Consider the following 19014-nt stretch of genomic DNA (forward strand, 5'->3'; position numbering starts at 1 on the left):
TGGGTGGACAGTCCTAGGGCTGCATCTCTGGAGTACTTAAAGGCCAAAATTTGATACATCTTTTCAAAGGTACCCGAGTTTAAAATTCATCAACTCTTCCATGTGTGAAATAAATAGTATCTGTAAGACTTATTAGGGACAGCATGTAGGAGACCATATTGGAAATAGGCATGAAAATCCCTTTTAGGATGGCAAAGTCAGTCCCCCAGAAAAGACCTGAAAGGAAGAGGGAAGTCCCCGCAGCAAACTTACTCTGCGGAACATGCTAGAAAGACTTTAAGACCATTTGAAGGATCTGTACCTACAGGCTTTCATGTGGTCAATGAAACTATAATACAAAACCCTACAGAAGAATACAGTAGAAAAAAAATTAATTTTCCCCTAAGACTGCAAGTCAAGAATATATATTGATAGTATGTGGTAAACCTCATTAATTGGCTAAAATATGTAGATGTACAATTATGGTAACTAGGACTGAAAAAACCTCTAAAAGCATGGATTAGAGAAAAATGTACTCTGCCAATATAGACATTAGAAAGAAATTAATTAATATTAAGCAATCTATTCTCAGAATCACCTGGCTAAATTTTACTCACTTGTTCTTTTAGATCTTCTAAGTTTTTATCAGCATTGTGTTCACGTTCTGTTGCTTCCTGAAGCAGCCGTTTAAGGTCAGTGATGCTTTGGGTTTTTTTAGCAATATCCATTTCCATTTCCTTCATCTTAGTTTCGTGCATCCTGGTAGTATTTTTATTTAGAAAAAGATAAGAGCAAAAGCTAATACTTTTGCGGAAACAGAGATTAAAATATCTTTAGGAGATTAAATGCCATAAAATATACCCTAAAAGATGTTTGGGGCATTGGCCTTGAAATAATCACTGGTCTTATAAATAAGTGAGCTGAAAGAAGCATAATAAAAAGTATCTTTTTAATCTGAGAATAAGGCTTTTCCAAATGTTACACCTTTGTGGATCTTTCTTTGTGTCTACACTTCATTAAAGAGGGACTGGAATCTTTTTATGGTATTGCATATAAACCCCAAACCACCTCCCACTAAAAACATGCACGTCTGTTATTGATGCAGTGTGCACATTGGTCAGGTCTTACTTCAGTGTCATACCTTTGACAGTATTTTCCTTATGATTTAATAATTTATGAAAAATAAATTAATATACTGAGAAAAGGGCTAATACAGATACAGAAGATGAAGACTCCGAAGACGAAAATGTTCTACAAGAAATCATGTTTAGCCTGGAGCAACAGCAGTCTGAGGAGGATTCCGTTTTGCTTTGAGCCATACAAGGCTACAAAAAGGTTGTTAGAGAATCATTGAAATGTTGGCTGGAAGGTATCTCTGCAGGTCATGTAGTCCAATCTCCCATCTGAAGTGGGTTTCCAGACAGCAATGCGATCTCCAACATCTTCCTGCCTGCCAAAGAGCCTTCCGAAGCATCACCTGGATGATGCCTTTGTCTGCCTTATCAAATACCTTCTGTTACCATGTACGTGCTTTGTAAGATGTGCTGGTGAGGCGGACTGCATGTTAAAGTGGCCGAATGAGCTCCTCGAGGTTAGTTATGTCTTAATGTTATCCACTTACTTTAAAATCACGTTAAGTAAATGCAAGTAAAAGTTTTTATTCACACCAGTTGAAATAGGCAAGTACAATTAAGTACAACCATATATTTTATATCTATCTATCCACAACTAGCTATCTATATCAACTAAATAGAAATAAGTAGAAATGTTTTTCAAAGAGGTGAAGAATTAAAAGAAAAACTACATTCAAACTACGGAGCTGATTTGCTACCTGTTAAGGGCATGCATCTTTGCTGCATGTTCCTGTCCTCCTCCTCCTGTGGCTGGCAGCCAGTTTCGCCCTCCTTCCTTACCAAATACGCTAAATATGGCTGTCATCTGACCTTGCATAAAGACATTTTACCTCACTACATAGTTAGGGGGAAGGTTAAAAAAAAGGAACGGCTTTCTGAAGTGTCAATGAAGTGAAATGTGTCAGCAATATGTCAGAGAAGCACCAGAACTCCCCCAAGGGATCCTGTGGGGGAGTGGGTAGGGGGTAAAATCATGGACATCAGCAGATAGACTGTTCAACAGTGATCTGACCTAAGATGGAATCAGATAAGTATCTCCCATCCACCTGATTTTCTGCCCTAATAAGGCTGCTGTCAGAGATTGTTTTTGTAGATACGTTCCACTTCTGTTTACAACTATTAAAGAGTACTTTTGCAACATGTCATGTTATTTCATCCTGAGGTCATCCAGGAGTCCAGGATTAAGTATTTCTTCCCAAAAAATTTGCTCTCTTGCATCCTTATGCAGGATACAGGCTGTTTATTTCTCTTAATAGCATAAGCATTGTTTCATTTTCTTGTCCTTTTCTGAGATATGGCAGTACAAGAAATGATACCCAATTAAAAACTCTTGCCTCAAGCAGTAAAATTCTCCTTCCTCATCCACTTTGATGAGTAACAGGCATGTTTCATGTGAATGTATCTTATATAAAAGATATATTCTTCATATTCTGTATCAATCTGTTCATTATTAAACATGGTAGTGTGACATATAACTAGCATCTTTGCGCGTAGCTCATTATTGAAAATGGGACTGGCAATGGTTTTGGTGTGACTGCCAAAATCATTTCTGTAAGCAAACTACAAGACACAGAACTAAACAGCTTGCTTCTAGCAAAGAAATGAATGCAATTAAGTTGTTCAGGCTGTAGAGTTAAGATCTCCAGCCTGTATAAATAGGCTGTCATAGAAAAAGCATCTGAACTAATTGCGGAAGTACAGATAAATTAAAAATGTATGCCTAAGCTGCAAAGCAGAAATCGGTGTCATAGACCTGTTTTCTTTAGTTTGTTCCACACTGAGTGATACAAGTGGTACCTGAATTCTAAAATTATTATTACCAAAAATAATATATATATATATAAACCAAAAATGATTTTTGATGCTGATTTCAAAGTCTGAGTTTTATCTGAAAATCTAGGAAACGGCGATTCCCACATTTCATTTTATATACTGGAAAAGATAATCCAGTGCTAGTCTCCAAGTTTTTCTCCCTTCTTCTACAGATAACAGAATCAACTGGCTGACTGCAGTTAGCTTTCAGGGCCTTCAGGACACACATGAAGGCTCTTTAGCTATGCCTACATGTCCCAAGCAGTATAGAAATCCCAGTGGGTTTTCTAACACAACCTCTGCACATTCACACGGTTAAATGTAGATTCAAATGCAGCCAAGCTGGAAAACGCAGGTTGGTGGCTTCCAGTTTGTGTTGACACCACATGGTGTCATCCATGTGGTAAGGTATTGAAATATTTTCTATGTTCAGCAAAATGCTGACATTATTCCACAAAGCACAAATACAATACATTTAAGCAGCAAGGAACACAAAATATGTCCTTTACCAGAACTATCCAGAAGTCTACAGCTGATCTGAAGAAGGGAGAGAGGTAACTGGCTTCGGTATAGAAGCAGCTAACAAGGCCAGTACTTAAGGACACTAGATCTCTTCTGGATTCATATCAGAGACCTGCATACTGATTCTACATACTAATATAGAATCAGAAAATGAAATATGGATAATATAAAACTATCTTCAAAAGAGGAAAGAAAAATTATGAAAATGAAAGTCTAATTTGTTTGCTAATATTTAAAGAGGAATTAACACTTGTGTTTATCTTCCTTACTTCATTCTCAATTCCTACCTTGTTACAACAACGGACTTCCAGCTTTTGCTGTCAGCTCCGTCAAATTGGCTCTCAGCCAAATTTAGCCTCTTAATGGTTTCCTCCAGCTGTACAGTTAGCTTCTCATTTAATATCTCCAAGTTACTCTTCGCTATTCGTAACTTCTCTCCACTGTCAGCTTCCTATTGTTTAATAAAAACAAAGGTTTATGAAATACTGAACCTCACATGAAGCACAGGATTATCTAAAATGATGGTCTAAAACGATGGTGAGATAGGGTCAGCACTGATTTAGAGGAAAATAGTGCACCCAAGATCACTAGCACTACAACTTCCAAATTCTGTCTTGGGCTGCTCCTCGGGTGTCTCCTCTCCACATATAACTAAAAATTCTGTCATAGCAGTATCAGTGCTTAGAAAAGTGTCCATTCTGTATCAACCATTTAAAAAAAAGATACTTGCCACAATCAGTAACTAATGGAAATAAAGGAATGCATTACAATGATCATACCTTTTTCAGTTCTTTACGCAGCCTCTCGTTTTCAGTAATGACTTTTTCCATTCCTTTGGTTTTAGATTCATAATGCATACTCAGCTGGCCCCCCAGATGAAGCTTAATTTTTTCCATTTCAGACTAAATATCAAACAGTTTGTTAAAATACATATACATTGCTTAGTAGAAAATTTCAGATTTCCATTTTTAAAGCACAGCATAGTTGCAGCTACCTAGCACAGTGAACATAACATTTTATCACATATTTAAATATATCCTTAAGGTACGGAGTACCTCTACATAAATCATGTAGTATGTTATGCTAAAATGAAGTTTTGCTTTTGTGTTCTACATGTTTCATATTTGGTATTTTTAAAACACTTCTGTGCCAATCAATGTCAACAACAGGCTTGCTGCTCCATTTTCCTACTAACTTGCATATAAACCGCTATCTAAATATAGTTATTGGAGATAAATCAGTACCTTTAGCCTCTCATTTTCCTGTTCAAGACCAAGTAATTTCTCATTAGAAACCACAGCTGGAGCTTTTTTCAGATCTTCATTTTCTCTTTGGACTCTCTCTACAACCTTTTTCATCAAACCAATTGTCTTTTCCAATTCTGGGACTGTCTTTCCACTTCTACCAGCCTATAGAGAGGGAAGAAAAAAAAGTAAAAGTAAGTAAACAGTTCATGTTAGCTTATTTTCCCATTGCAATTTGTATTTATAAAAAAGATGTTATATTTTGGTGTGACTTGAACCCTGAAGTTTCTTGCATACTTAGCTCCCCAAAATGATATTCATCCCCAAAAGTCAACATATCAGCTCCTTCATTTTCTGTGTTACCCAAGAAAGTTGCAGTTAGTCTCAAAAACTGCTGTACTTTATGAACTAAACTGAAACATTAGGAAAATAAATCAAAGTACTACTTTTTTTTCTTAGCTTTTCTTGTAGAGCAATTCCCTGATCCAACAGACGATGCAATTGCTTGAATGCTAATACTGTCGGGGGGGGGGGGAAGTATGGCTGGAAGCTTGAGGGAGGAAAAGAGGGCCCTTTTTTAGCAACCATACTTGTGTTGGATTAAAGTGACAGAAGAACTACATCTTAAAGCATAAGTAAATCTTCTCCCTTTCCCAAGGCATATATTCTCCTTGCAGAGTGATAAATAAATAAATAAATATGGGGAAAAAAGCTTGTAATTTCTCAATTTTTCTTCTTTCACTATGTTCATTTATGAGGTAGAAAAGATGTTAAAGGATGTTCAAATGCATTTATCTTCTCATCATCTTTGTAGCGACTGTTTTCCTCAGCAATAATAATTTAAAGATGCTGCTGTTTCTAGTTCTGGGCCCATGAAGTACCTCCTTTTCTTTCTACATAGGTAAGGAGCACAGTACAGTGGAAAATGGGGAAGATTTTACTCCCTGGAGTCCTACATAAACCTATATAGTGACCAAGTTTTGAAAGAAAAAATGACTTATTCTTTCTTCTCTAAAACAACTGGAGGGATTAGGAGGTTTGTGTTGGTACACAGCAGAGTTAAATAAAAACCTCTGTCGGATCCTCTGTTTCCTGAAAAGGGAGGAAGATTCAGAATTTGCTGCCTCCTCAGAACCTTTGCATGAAACAGTTTTATAACCTGCATTTCCTTATCCAAAACCTACCACTGCATAACAGATAGGCAGATACACGAACAGTCCATGCCAGGTACAAGTAAAAGAATGGGAAATATACAATCTTTTCCAGGTTCTACCCGGAAGTAGAAGCCATCCTCCTGGTATACTGAAAGAGCTATGAAGGCACTTAAGAGCTTTTATTAAATCAGCTTGCTTTAAAAGGTCACACAAATAGTTTGACAAGTTAGTGGCAAGACAGATACTGGACACTGCTGAAGCCTTTTTTTCCTGTAACTTCTGAAATACTGCTCTACTAAAGTAGCTGACAGTAGCTAGGGTAAAATTTAACCGTGTCATCTTGCATAGTACAACAAAAAAAAACTTCACTAACAATAACTTACACTTTCTAACATCTGCATCAAATCAAAATCCTATCTTTCAAATCATAAAGCTGTAACTATATTAAGCATTTACAGAAATATATTAATATAATTTTCATTTTTCATATAATGCGTAGTTTAGCTTTAATAAAATACTGGTTTTTTGTATTTCAGTTTCATTTGATTGTGATGAAAAATGCTGTTATTATAATACTCACCCCTCTAATGCTGCCCAGCTTTCGTTCAACATCTTCCTTCTCTTTTTTGAGAAGTTCACACATTTCTTTTAAGTCACCTACTTGGTCCTAAAAAAACAAAGTAATAAGCAACTTATTTAGATTTCAAATTGAGGTGGACAGTAACAAAATTACAGTTGGTTTACTTTGAAAAATGTAAAAGAGAAAGCAATTTTCCATTGCAATGACATTTTTCATCATTTCTACCAGCCATTCAACCTTGTCATCTTCCATAAAAACATTAAAAACTTACAGTATGTACAGAAAAGAGATCCATTTCTTTTTAAGCAATCCCCTAACCTGTGTCAGGGTAAAAAGATGTTACCTTTAGTCTTGGCAAATCTTTGTTGGCCTGCTCTAGCTGGAATCTTAGCTCAACGTTTTCAGATGACAATCTTAAATTTTCCTTTAAAACCTCTTGTTCTCTTCGATATTGATCATCTGATCCTATTCCCGATGTCTTGAGAAAACGGAGGGGAAAAAACTTAGTATTAAGTGGTAATGCACAATTCACTGTATCAGTTGTAGGTGATTAATAGCAACAAAGAATTAGTATTTTTCACAGAAATAAAACGGATGACAGTTGTATCACCAGTTTTGATCTAATTTGCTTTGACTTTAACTCCTTCTCTTACATTTTCTAAACTTGCTTAACCTTTAAGGGAAGTTTACAAATCAGTATAAAATAGTAAAAATTTTGTCAAACCAAAATTAACTCTCAAGCTATTGGGTAGAAATAAACCTCGAAGTCTAAAAGACAAAAAAGCTACTAAGTGTAGTAAGCTGTCACACTGTACCTGGGAACAGCATCTAATGTTAAGGACATATTCTGATATGTTTATTAAATAGTACATATGGCACAAGGAATTTCACTGAAGTCAAACAGATTACAGAGCAAGTCAGGAAGGTATTATGTAACTCTAGTTCTTAGTCTGTTAGTTCCTACAATCCTAAGTCTTTATCCATGGAGGCTAGTAATTTCTATTACACAAAGACTGCTTTGCATGCCTTATATTGCCGATTCCAATCATAAGTATATAGTAAATTATTATGCCTGACTAGTAAAGAGTAAAACCTTTTGATGATATAATAATCAGCAGTTTTTACTTATGCAATTATGGAATTAACCATATGATCCATTAATTAATCACTAATAATGATAAGAATAAAGTATTTGCTTCAATAAAGCATTTTTTTTTCTTAGTGTAAGTAATAACACATCATAAGTCTCTTAAAGAATGAAGGTCATCAACTAGCTGCATGTATCATTGTGATTATTTGTAAACTTTCTCGATCAATATTTTAGAATTGACAGTAGCTTACTTGTGAGCCGACGTGCATGCCTATCATTAAAGTATAAGGTTTGCTTATGGACCACTTGGTGACTACTTCAACATCCCTGCAGACCATGCATAGGAAACCACTGCATTATCATATTCTATTTCTACATCATTTATACAGAAGAAATGCTAGAGGACTGCTACAGTATCAAACCTCGGGCATTTCACAAAATTCTGGGCTTGTTTCAAGCCCCTCTGTACCACTTCGGTAATTTTCATGTTTATCCTCTGCAGTGTGTTGATTCATTTCATTATTCACATTTATTTTTTCTGCTTCATAGTCATTAGCTTGATTAGAAGGTTCCCCTGAATCAGACTGATTGCAGCTCATTCCGTCAGTATAAGGCTCTTCTACACTTTCTTCTTCATCAACATTTGATTGCTTGAGTATTTCTTGCTTCCTCTCCTCTTCTTCAAATTCCTCATTAAATTTTTCATTTTCAGGTTGGGTTACATTTTCTTCTTTTTCACTGCATTTCTCTTCATCAGCTTCAGCTATATTTTTGTTTTTCAGTCCTTCCCTAGAAATATCTGTGTCCTTGCATTTCTCACTATCTTCAGGATGCTGTTCAGGAGACACTTCTGTGCTTGCATCTGCAGTAGCCTCATGGCCTTCATTATGCATGATGCATGTTTGCAAGTCTCCTTCCTCATCTATTTCATTGCCATCAGTAATGCTATGATTAGTCTGATCTTTGATTTCATCCCTATTTGAAATAGGTTTCTTTTGAAGGGAATTCAAATACTTTTGTTTACTGATACTGATAGGAACAGACTTGGTCAGTTCAGTTTGGTCACATGTACTCTGATTCAAGTTGAAGATAGAATGAAGCATGAAAGAAAAGCAGAAGACAGTAAAACACAACAGGACATAAAGAAACTAGAATGTACTGTTAAATCTATTTATTGAAAGATTAAGATAACCCAGTAATGCAATATTTGCAATATAATGAACCTTGTAGAAATCAAAACACAACAAAAACACCTCATGTAACTGAAATGCAGCTCAGTATTTCCCCTAACTCTGTGTATCCCAAATTTTCAGTCAATATGGAATATAAAAGTAGCCCCTCAGTTGCAGACTCACATATTTAAAAATACATATCCCTTATTCCTCCACATATGCTAGGATGCTGAATATTTCAGCTTCTACCTGTAGAACACAGAAACTGTAAGTTTTGGGGTTTTTTTGTGTTTGTTTTGTTGTGTTTTTTTAAAAAGACTAAAAGCTGAGTATTTCATATCCTGTTCCAGAATACTATGATTTGAAATAAAACCAGCTAAATGACACAGAATACCAAATGGATAACAAATATTTTTGTTAAGTAGGTGTGATTTCTCTAAGTAATATGGTTACATTATTAACTTACCGAGGGTCTAGAATATGTCTCTCTCGAACATTGTCTCTGCAATGCACGAAGCTTTTCCTGAAGGTACTGATTTTTGAAATGTAATTCTTCTACAACAGAATCTCGTGGGATTGCTTGCTGTGTTCTACATCAAAAAATGAACAAAGAGAAAACAAATAAATGGCTATTAATGCAGAAAAACATCCCTTAAGGTAAAAAACCCATGAACTTCTTGATTACTAGACTGGATTTTCTAGTATTACTGGGGTGGTTATTCTAAATCAATGTTAGCCATATATACTATTCCAACTAATCTCCATGAATCGAAAGTATTTACTTTGGCAAAAGGAATCTGCTCTTTTGAGATGTGTACAGCTTCTATTACTCAGGTACATTATCCACTGTGATAGTGGATACATTGATTAAGAACACACTCCCTAACTGCAATTTAGCAGTTTCGGTAACTTTCACCAACTCTAAATTGTAATTATAATTTTATACAATAGGGGCCAGATGTTTTTCATCTTATTTAGCTTTTTAGAATAACGAACCAATGCTGCATATTCTCTGAACATGCACAGTTGCTCCCAAGTAGCTTTAACTTTGCTTGTCACAGACTCACAGAAGGATTTTTGAAATTCCCATCTGTTTTTTTTTCGTTATTGAATCAGTTGGTCTAATAGAGACTATCTATCTCTTTCCACAGATTTTTTTCTCATTTAGATTTTTTAGTTTTTATAGATTCTTTTAAAATGCCTCTCACCTCATGTGAGCAACTTCATTTTCTAAATCTAGATTCCGTTTTCTTAGTTCTTCCAGTTCTTTTTCAGTCTCTGAGGCTCTTACTCCGACAACACGGTCAACAGTGACACCAGTAGTTTTCAGTTTCTTCTGTAGAACAATCTTCTCTTTTTCAGTCCTGCAACGTCCAGTAAATTTACATTTAAAACTTTATTTGCTAACTTGCTTTCTTTAGGAGAAAATATTTTCTGTCTTAAAGAACCCACATTTGCAATTTATTTGCTCACTGAACCACAGCCCCTTTTCTGTTTAATAAGGTGACCTTATAGACAGTACAGCTTTAACACAAAAAAAAAAACCAAAACCCAAAAACTTAACCTGGAAAAAACAATGAGTCAGTATCAAGCATGTCATAAATCACTTGCTGTGATCTTGCCTGTGTTTTATGTGAAATTCATGCAAGACTTGCTAAGAATAAATGCCATTTTGAAGCAGTTTCAAATCACAATCTAACAACAACTACAATCACCATCACAGTTTCCTTTCTCTTCTGCCTCTTTTATCCGTAAAACCCTGCCATTACTGTAGTGAATGTAACGTAACATTTGCAGAGGCTTTGCGCATGTGTTTTTTTTAAAAGGCTTCCATCTCATAATCTTAGAACTGTCAGTACTGCAGTAGCACTACATATAACAGCAGCACAGTATCCAATCCTAGCAATCTGATTAAATAACACAGCAGTGAGAAACAGCCTGTCTTCATAAAGTTGTTATTTGTTTCATAGGAATAACAGAATGCTATATACAAGACGCATAATAAAGGACTTAAATTAGTTTTATTCAGAGACAGTTTCTTGTAATAAAGGTTGTTGGTTTCTACAAGGGAAAGGATACTAGAGGAATAGCCTGCTGCTTGAAAATTAACTAATCCTTTTAATCTCAATAGCAATGTCAAATTCTAGACAACAATCTCATAAACATAACAAACTGTTACAATTATTACGTGGCAAACATATTTGGATTTTCCTTATGACATCCCTTTGTAGCTGAATCTATTAAAACCAACTCACTTGGTATAAATCTCCTTCAATGTATTCAATTGTTTGGCTAAAGCATCTGCTTCTTTTTCCTTTTCCCTTAGTTTGTTCCGCAATCCTTCCATTCTGATTTGCCATTTTTTACCTTCTTCCCATCTAATTATTTCCTCCTTGGAGGTCTGTGAAGCACATAAACAAATTATGTATTTCTTTTTGAATTTTTTTTTTAAAGCAAAATAAGTAAACACATTAGAAAACCAAGAATGATATATTCTTCATTTATCAATTTAAAACATGAAGCCATAGCAGGCATATATTATTTACTCTATTTACCATAAGGTAAATAGCAGGCCCAGCTGGACACCTTGAGTATGCTGTAGTGACTGGTGTATGAGCTGATGCAGTTTAATGCTATTACCAAATTCTTCCTTAGCTTTTAATATTCATTTTACAAAAAAGGAGTGACACATTTTATGAAATCAGAGGTGCTAGTGCAATGTATCCTTTTACTTTGAATTACATGTTAGTAAAGAAGACAGATTAAAGAAAAAGAAGTGTTTTTCTATGCCAATTTACAGCAGATCTGTCTTCTGCACCTCACCAGGGGTTTATATGCCCCCGCTGCACAGCTGTAAAATTAGTCATTTTAGTTTATTTTTTCCTATGAGAAATGGAATCTCTACTTACATTACAATTCAGTAACTATAAATTATATGTGATCACAAATGGCTACTGAAAAATCACAGTCAATATTCCTGTAAGCAATTTTTGGTTTTCTTTAATCAGACTTTTCCCTTCTCCAGTTAGCCCCTGTACTTTCTTTTCTGTCTTCATTCTAAACAGTTACTGCTACTAAGGGACAGACAGAAAGCAAAATCTTGGAAAAAGGAAAAAACATGCCAAGTTTGAGAAAAAAATCTCTAGACACTAAGCAACAGGTGTTTTAAAAGTCTCAAATTACTTGGAAGCATAAGTGCAGCCCTAGAATACTATTTAATATCATAAATAGTCTGAATGTCACTATACAAGCATGCTATAATATTCCAGTATACTTCATGATGACTATGACAAACCACTAATTAGTTACTGAAGTAGTAAAATAACAAGCAAAAAACCAAACAAAACAACCGGTAAAATGAACACATCTCCAATCGCTCAGAACCTCTTGTACGTGGAGATCACTATTGTGAAGAATAATCACTTATACAGACATCATCCCTTTTAGGATTCACACTTTTGCTCCTAAGTACTTCATGTTTTTATCATTGCATTGATTGCGCAAATGCACATTTGACACCACTTACATAATCAGTATCTACTACCTGCTACCTATAAAATCTTAGTTTTCTAAGATTTATAGTGGATCTTTAATTCTACAAAAAGGGCAGGAAAACATTAATATACCAGTACCAAGCAACAAGAGCAATAAAAAAGAGCATGGGAAACATGAAGAAGTTACAGTCATGGAACTGCTTTTCTTCTGATCAAGTTTGGTTGGTTGGTTGCATTTTTTTAGAGGCAATAGGGAGAGTTGAACTGCCTAGGCCTAGACCTAGGCTGTTGATGTCTTTCAAAGCCACGATCTAAATATCACATACCTTGTCTTCTCTTATACCTTTTTTTTCTGTTTGTTCACACTTCTTCTCAAGTTCACTTTCCAACTTTTTAATTTTTTTCTGAAGTGCATCTATCAGATTTTGTTCATCAGCTTTGCTCTGAAAAATTACAAACTTTTACAAACTTAAAGTTTAGTGACCACAACCTAAATATTTTTCTCCACTCAAAAAATAAGGACTTTAATTCCAATTGGTAGAATTAGTTTACAACCTAAATGATCTTTTTAAAATCATCTTTGAATTATTAAAGTACCGGAATGTAACTTTGCATTCTAAACTGAATAATCAGCGGCAAGTAGCTGAATTAAAAAAAAATTAGACAATTCTACTGTAAATCCTTTACTTTTCTTCCGAGGGGAAATAAAGAGAGCCAGGAAGATGACAAAATTCCATTTTTCAAAGAAGCTTTGAAAGTGGTAATTCAACTCCTCAGACTCTTTCAAACATATTTGAAGGAGCAAGTATTTTCAGTCTCTTCCTTTTATTTCAGGCATGCTTCCAACAGCAGAAGTTAATAGCTCATATGTAACCCAGCTGATGAGCAAACATAAATTTTAAAATCAAGTATAAATCTCAGTGCCAGCCAAAAGTACTTAATCTTTCCCCCCAAAACAGCACATCTATGCAGAAACTTGACCAAGATCGAATGTATTTTTAAAAATCACTTCTACCTGAATGCTACTGCTTAGCCTCCTAATTCGTTTCTTCAGTTCTTCATTTTCTTTTTCCATTTCAATTTTTTCTGTCATCATTTTAGCAAATGCTTTTTGTTTCCTCTGAAGTTCTTGGTTCAACTCATCCCTTTCAACAGACAAAGAACTTTCCCGGGTTTTACTTATTTTAAGGCTATCTGTAAGTTTTGTAATCTGATTATTTAATTCCTCTACCTGTGTCTAGAAGAAAACAAACAAACAAACAAAACAACAAACCCCCAAAATCAGGATTATCAACAATACAACAATGCAATACAATGATATTACCTAGTACTCACCGTAAGCCCCTTTGTTTGTCTGTCAACAATCTCCTGTACATTCATATATGCCTCTTTTTGTGATGCAGCAGAAATAATCTGCTGTTCAGCATTAGCTGTCATTTCTGCTCGGAGTTCCAAAAGTGCTTTACTCAAAGCCTGAAAATAATAAATTCAAGTTCTTTTAACTGAAGAAGCTGCTAATATGAACATTACAAAACAAGAAAAGGCAAATATATTTTACTATGTTATATTATGCAATTCTATTCTACCTCCTGCTGTACTACACATAGAATTCTTAAGCATTAAGCAAACATTAAACATTTATGTGACATAGGGATTAATTTTTGTTGACTAACTTTATGCTGCTTCTCTTTTATGGCTAACTGGCTCTTCAGCTGTTCCACCAGGTTTTTCAGTGTTGCTGTGGGTGCTCTATTATTTGCTTCTTTTTGGACCTCTAGTTCAGCTTTTACATTTGCTAATTCCTTCTCCATCTGAGATAACATGTTCCTCAATTCATTTGCTTCACCTTTTAGTTGTTCCACATCAACTGTGTGCTTTTCCTGAAGCCTAACAAAATATAAGCATTAATAGGGTGCACTGCAATAATTAAGTTAGCAAATTCCAAATAAATAACAAAGGGCACGATGTTATATTTTTATTATTGTTAAAGCAAATGACACATAGACTTGGAAACAGCAAAAAAAGACTGACTCAACAAAGAAGGCCTCCATTTAATAAGAAAATTACTCAAGAAGATCAGCAAAAAGAGATTAGAGCATTTTTCATTCTAATTCCTGGCCCTAACAGGTGAAGAAAGGATCATACTTTTCTCCTTTTAATCAGGGGTTCAATTTTTGTGAGTTTAAACTTGTTAGGCAGCAAGCCCAAATGGATGTATCGGGGAAAAAGAAAAACAAAACACAAACTAGCAAGTATCACAGTAGCTTAAAGACCATTCTCATACAAGACTCCTTGAATACTTTCTTTTTCACTGAATGGCAAAAAGCTAACAACTGAAAGGCATTTTTCCAAGCCACAGTTTTTCAGTATCAGCCCCGATGAAGAGCTACAGATTAAAAATAATTTACAATTACCAACCATAGTAACTCTTTTGAGTTAGTTTTTTCAGCCAAATCTTAAATTCAGCAAAAACATGTTCAATTTGATAGACCAGTTCTGTAGCAGCAATACATAACTGACTTGATCCAATCCAATTGTGACTTATGTTAACAGTCTAAAAACTTACTGGGCTCTGATAGTCTCAAACTCTTTAATTTTCATTAAAGTAATTTGTTTTTGTTTCTCCAAATCAAATGATGTTTTCTTTAATTTTCCAACAAGTGAAGCAAGGGAATTATCCTGTTCTGCTACAGTTTGCTCCATTTCAGCTAAGCGGAGAAAATGTTTGTTGTTGGAAAGTGATAAAGAAGTCTTTTTCACTAACTCCTGTAAAACAGAACAAATGCATGTGATAAACATTTGAAGCGTTAAATTAAAGGTAAGCATTAATGATGCATTTTAAACTCAATCCAGAATATAGTCAAGCATTAATATCTAACATGTTTATTTACTGAGGTATGATTCTTAGTCCACAGAGAAAGCAGTCACAGTGGTTTAAAAAGAGCTTTGTGCACCTAATGATCCACAGAATAACCAGTTAAATACAGGTTTCACCTTATCATAAAGTGTCAAGAAAATTTGTATTGAAATGGGTTTGTTTAACATAACCACAGATGAATGAAAGAACAGAAAACAAATCATACCTCTCTCTCCTAGATGTCTCCATAAATTAGGATGATATGAAAAATGCTCATATATACTGGGGTGATAACTTTGGGTTTTTACACTTGACTTCTATTCCATCTCTTGCGAATTCTCTCACAAATAATACAATAATTCTGTAACAACCACCCATTTATTTTTCCTGTCATCATTTATTACTTACTTTTGACTGCAAAACTGTTCTTTTGAGCAACAGTTTTAAAAATTTGGGAACAACTTCACTAATCCCACAAATACACACAACTCACCAAAGCAGTTTGTTTGAATTTATTAAGGGAATTGTCAGTATGAAAATTTAACTTCTGGTGTAGAATTCTAAGGTCTTCCTCATGCTTCTTTGCTACTTCCTCTTGCTCCTGTTAGTTCAAAATAAAAATACAACTCTACTGATGCACACTATTCCAGAAAGTCATGAAACTACAGTACCTTCATGTTGATTGCTCACTCATTGCTCAGAATCGCTCCCCAGATTTTCCTCTAATTCTGCCAGTTTTTAAACATGCTTTTCTTCTTGCTATAATCAATGATTTTTTTTTTCCTTTTTAACACTATTGGAAAAAATCTACTATTGCAGGTCTAAACTATGTAGCAAGTAGTATGGTGCAACAGAACAGGAGCTGGAGAGCAAAACAGTTGGTGTTGGTCCTTACCAACTATGACTATCAATATGGATAGTGATACCCATACTATGTACTTTTCAGGTCTATTTACTTGGGACTATAGTGTAATCCCGTCGACTGAATGTCTGCTAGCAGACAGAGCACAGTAGGCTCATTTTTAGACTGCATCTTCTGGTTTAGTTCCAAACCAAAAAACTTGATTTCTCCCAGAAGAAATAGCTACACATGTTAACCAAAGCACACTAAGTGAAGATGATAGGAAGTCTGCTTTGGAAATGTGCTCCTGATTCAAACACACTAAAATAGATGCATATTTACTCTTGAAGTACCTCTTAGACACAAGGTTTATGCTTTAAAATATGCTTTAAGGGTATAAAGAATAAAGAATATAAAGTATGCTTAAATAATATAAAGTATGCTTAGATACACTGTTTATGCTTTAAAACAGGCTTTAATTTAAAATATGCTTTAAGAAGCATATTTTCCATAAATGCATGTCTTTCCTGTACCTTCCAAATTCACTACAAGAAGCAGTCCAAACATCATTGTTGCAAGTACTGGAAAATCCCATATAAATATATAATATACTGAGACCACTTCTCACAGCAGAATTTTAATTTTCTTTCTGTCACACTAACTTAATCCCTAGACAGACATCATATACATAACCTCTTGACTGAGCAAGCCTCCTATTCTAAGAAGTTAAAAAATTCTACATGAACTTTCTACATAATAAATTAATCATCTCTGTTCTGTTACCTCTGAGGTCAGAAACGTTTAAAGATTTCACTAGCAATGAGATAAATGAAGAATCAACTAAAACAACTTAAAAATGGAAGAAATTTTGTGCAAAAAGTTTAACTACCTCTCTTGCTTTAGCAAGCAAATGTTGGTATTTTTTTAACACTTCCTCCTTTTGATTTAATCTTGCTTGCATATTTGCAATGGTTTGATGAGCAATTTTTATGGCATGATGGTACTCTGGATCATCTTCTTGTTTGCCTAATTCAGCCATTATTTTCTCTCTTTCTGACGTTGCAGGTAATCGAAGTCTTAGTTCATTTATAACTTTGTCTCTTGATAAAACATTTTGTTCAGCTTTCCACAGAGCAGTTTCCTTTTCTTTCAATTTCTACAACGAAAAGCAATTGTTGCATTTCCAGAATTCAAACACTGAAAAAAGATCATACCTTTTAAAAAATGTACCAGAAAGATTTGGCTAAATGGACTTACATACACAAAACGTTTTGCAAGCAGTTCTGGCTGTATGGGATTACTATTAGATGAAAAAAGTCCCAGAATATCATTACCATGTCTTTATGTGTTATTTGCTTAGCACAAGACACTTATGCAACTCATTTTGTGCTACCAAATTAAGAAGCTGGTGGTTTTCAAATTTTTTAAGAAGCACAAATTATCTTCTGTAACAGAATTTCAATTTAGCAACCCAAGATAAAAGGATTTTGCTATGCTACTTGTTAAATTTAATGTAACACTTGCTAAATTTAACTAGCTATAGTCAACTGAATTTTGTACAGCAAGAGCATCTTACCCTACTAAATGAACATTCTAAAATATTCAAAAATTTTCCCTGATAATTTGTTCCAATGGAAAAAATATTTCATTTTAGTCATGGTGTGATTATATTATTTACATTTTCTCTGTGTTAAATAATTCTAAGAGATTGGACACATTTGAGTGACATATATAAAACAGTATTTATTATATAAAAAAAAAAGGGCATAGAAATACAAACTTTGTCCATTTATATGATAATTTATACATTTAATTACCTCCTCCAGTGATTTACAGGTTGCCCTAGTTTCCAGGATTGTTCGAATATGCTCCCGAATCTTTCTCAAAGCCAACTCAAGCTGTTGTGGGAGTGGCAAACTAGGGTCTGGAACTGATCCTGTAGCCTTTTCCAACTGCACAGAAAGATTCATATTCATGTAATCTGACAGCTCTGAAAAACATGCTCATGAATCTATTTTTAGTTAATTCAGTGCATGTACCTTTAGAGCTGTACTAAGTATTTCATTTTGTTGATGATCATACAGGTCTAACTGGCGCTGCAGTTCTACTTCCCTCTGGTCCCAAGCCATTTGCCTTTCTTCATAAAACTGTAACAAATGTTTGATAAAGGTATTCTATTTATTGAAGGCAATGGGAATTTTATAACCAACTTAAACAGAAAAAACAAGAGATACCAAAATGTAAAATACTGAAATGTGCTATTGAAAAGAATTACGGAACCAAGCTACAGACACCTATGTTAAAAACTTACTACGAAGAATCTTCCTTTTTAAAATCACTTAGTGAAATAAGGAATAGGCTATTTTTCTAATAGCATGCAGAAATACATACCTTGTTCTGCTGTACAATTTCTTCTTCCAGATTATTGATTGTACATTCATATTCAGAAATTATATTACGCAAATACTTCACCTCTTCCTTTTGCTTGACTAACTCTCGATTGAGTTTAAGTTCCTGCAGATGGAGTTCCTCCATCTTCATATGCCATTCAATTACCTAATAATGAATGATACACTATTACATTTACCAAGCCCACAGGCCAACTAGATGCAGCTACACGCTTTGACTTTGAGGCACTATGGCACTTATCCAACCAACAGGAAGAAAGAGGTTCTGCCTTTTTAAGCTTCTTCACTTCTCTTGAGTGAGGAGGCATGGCAAGAGTATGAAACTGCAAGGGGAATGACTGAAAAGTGCAGCAGACAATTGGAGAGGCAACAGGTTTCCCTTACACAGACAGACGTGCATTGCAAATAATTTTCAGATGACCTAAGTAAGCTATACTCTATGCATCTGTCCAGACTGAACAAAAAAAGCATGCAACAAGTTTGGTTGACTTTTCTAAAACAACAAAAGATTTTCAAAACCATTAAAAACTGTACGTATTCAAAAATGCACATGTACTAAGAATAAAAGACATATTTGTCTTTGACATACATGTCAAAATACTCTAGAAAAATATTTGAAAACTGGCTTAAAACTAAAACATGCCAGGAGCACTACAACCATTGCTTACATGCAGACATCTTTAGTCATGACAGATATAACCGTATTATATAATACACAGTGATCTGGA

The 19014-nt window shown here is 34.6% G+C and overlaps 1 protein-coding gene across 14 annotated transcripts in view; it reads right to left on the reverse strand.

Moving 5' to 3' along the window:
- Positions 1-19014, reverse strand: part of CEP290 (centrosomal protein 290) — a 55330-nt gene that overhangs the window by 3452 nt on the left and 32864 nt on the right. For 6 of the 14 annotated variants that reach the window (XM_075150711.1, XM_075150685.1, XM_075150677.1 and 3 more), the window contains 20 exons: positions 18270-18434; positions 17918-18025; positions 17696-17830; positions 16768-17034; positions 15531-15638; positions 14747-14946; positions 13854-14067; positions 13516-13653; positions 13196-13417; positions 12507-12623; positions 10942-11087; positions 9895-10050; positions 9153-9276; positions 7937-8587; positions 6768-6902; positions 6425-6511; positions 4691-4855; positions 4226-4348; positions 3734-3897; positions 597-783 (listed from right to left, as the gene is read on the reverse strand). In XM_075150711.1, coding sequence (XP_075006812.1) covers positions 597-783; positions 3734-3897; positions 4226-4348; positions 4691-4855; positions 6425-6511; positions 6768-6902; positions 7937-8587; positions 9153-9276; positions 9895-10050; positions 10942-11087; positions 12507-12623; positions 13196-13417; positions 13516-13653; positions 13854-14067; positions 14747-14946; positions 15531-15638; positions 16768-17034; positions 17696-17830; positions 17918-18025; positions 18270-18434 — 3612 coding nt within the window. Of the gene's footprint in view, positions 1-596; positions 784-3433; positions 3579-3733; positions 3898-4225; positions 4349-4690; positions 4856-6424; positions 6512-6767; positions 6903-7936; positions 8588-9152; positions 9277-9894; positions 10051-10941; positions 11088-12506; positions 12624-13195; positions 13418-13515; positions 13654-13853; positions 14068-14746; positions 14947-15530; positions 15639-16767; positions 17035-17695; positions 17831-17917; positions 18026-18269; positions 18435-19014 lie in introns of all 14 variants that reach the window. The other 8 variants (XM_075150653.1, XM_075150701.1, XM_075150657.1 and 5 more) reach the window with 6 other exon arrangements.

The sequence above is a fragment of the Calonectris borealis genome, chromosome 1, assembly GCF_964195595.1.
Source record: "Calonectris borealis chromosome 1, bCalBor7.hap1.2, whole genome shotgun sequence".
NCBI classification, from domain to species: domain Eukaryota; kingdom Metazoa; phylum Chordata; class Aves; order Procellariiformes; family Procellariidae; genus Calonectris; species Calonectris borealis.